Here is a 1,607-nt window from a genome sequence, read left to right as displayed (position 1 = left end):
ATTTGTTGTTTGATTTTTCTATAGTAAAAGAGCAGCTTGCTGCTGTGGAAAAAGAAATATTTAAAATAAACCAAGAGGTTCAATGGTTGCTTGATAAACAGAAAACTTTGAAAGAAAAAAGAAACCAATTAAAGCTTCAGCTGGAACAGGAAGCATCTGCAGAGTTAGCCAACATTGACTGGAAACATACAGGTTAGTTGTAATACTGGTACACTGTATCAACATTAAGTTGGTAATATAACAGAATCTAGCTTATTCACTTGTAATATAACAGAATCTAGCTTATTCACTAGTAATATAACAGAATCTAGCTTATTCACTAGTAATATAACAGAATCTAGCTTATATACTAATATAATATAACAGAATCTAGCTTATTCACTAGTAATATAACAGAATCTAGCTTATTTACTGGTAATATAACAGAATCTAGCTTATTCACTGGTAATATAACAGAATCTAGCTTATTCACTGGTAATATAACAGAATCTACACTGTTGATACAGTGTACCAGTATTACAACTAACCTGTGTTTAGTTCACTATATAATAGTGAATAAGCTAGATTCTGTTATATTACCAGTGAATAAGCTAGATTCTGTTATATTACCAGTGAATAAGCTAGATTCTGTTATATTACTAGTGAATAAGCTAGATTCTGTTATATTAGTATATAAGCTAGATTCTGTTATATTACTAGTGAATAAGCTAGATTCTGTTATATTATATTAGTATATAAGCTAGATTCTGTTATATTATATTAGTATGTAAGCTGGATTCTGTTATATTATATTAGTATATAAACTAGATTCTGTTATATTACTAGTGAATAAGCTAAAAAATATATTATTTAGGAAAGTGTAATTTTTTATCATGATAGTTTAGGTTTCAGTGATGACATTAATAGCTTTTATCCTTTTGTTTATTTTGAGATCATCCATGGTCCAGAAAATTGGAACTGACAATGCATGATGTCTTCAAGCTCAAAACTTTTCGGCCATTACAGCTGGAGGCAGTGAATGCGACATTGAGTGGCCAGGATTGTATTCTTATTATGCCAACAGGTGGAGGCAAAAGCCTGTGCTATCAACTTCCAGCATTGGTGTCTCCAGGTATTTATTAAAGTTCCCTAAAAACTATTAAACAAAAAACTAACATTTATGAATTCACAGACTTGTTAGTTTTCAGTGTTTTGTTATTTGTGTCTCCAGGTATTTATTGAAGTTCTCTAAAAACTATTAAATAAAAAACTAACATTTATGCTTTTTTCAGACGTGTTAGTTTTCAGTGTTTTGTTATTTGTGTCTACAGGTATTTATTGAAGTTCTCTAAAAACTATTAAACAAAAACTAACATTTATGTTTTCACAGACATGTTAGTTTTCAGTGTTTTGTTATTTGTGTCTACAGGTATTTATTGAAGTTCCCTAAAAACTATTAAACAAAAACTAACATTTATGGTTTCACAGACATGTTAGTTTCAGTGTTTTGTTATTTGTGTCTCCAGGTATTTATTGAAGTTCCCTAAAAACTATTAAACAAAAACTAACATTTATGGTTTCACAGACATGTTAGTTTCAGTGTTTTGTTATTTGTGTCTCCAGGTATT

The 1,607-nt window shown here is 29.4% G+C and overlaps 1 protein-coding gene across 1 annotated transcript in view; it reads left to right on the top strand.

Moving 5' to 3' along the window:
• Window positions 1-26: 26 nt before the first annotated feature.
• Window positions 27-1,607, top strand: part of LOC106476282 (ATP-dependent DNA helicase Q1-like) — a gene marked incomplete at both ends in the record, with an annotated part of 17,714 nt that continues 16,133 nt past the window's right edge. Inside the window, 2 exons of the mRNA XM_013936946.2 lie at window positions 27-192; window positions 932-1,111. Coding sequence (XP_013792400.2) covers window positions 27-192; window positions 932-1,111 — 346 coding nt within the window. The remainder of the gene's footprint in view (window positions 193-931; window positions 1,112-1,607) is intronic.

This window comes from Limulus polyphemus, unplaced genomic scaffold, assembly GCF_000517525.1.
Source record: "Limulus polyphemus unplaced genomic scaffold, Limulus_polyphemus-2.1.2 Scaffold10187, whole genome shotgun sequence".
NCBI lineage: Eukaryota > Metazoa > Arthropoda > Merostomata > Xiphosura > Limulidae > Limulus > Limulus polyphemus.
This window is presented reverse-complemented; position numbering and strand designations above follow the sequence as displayed.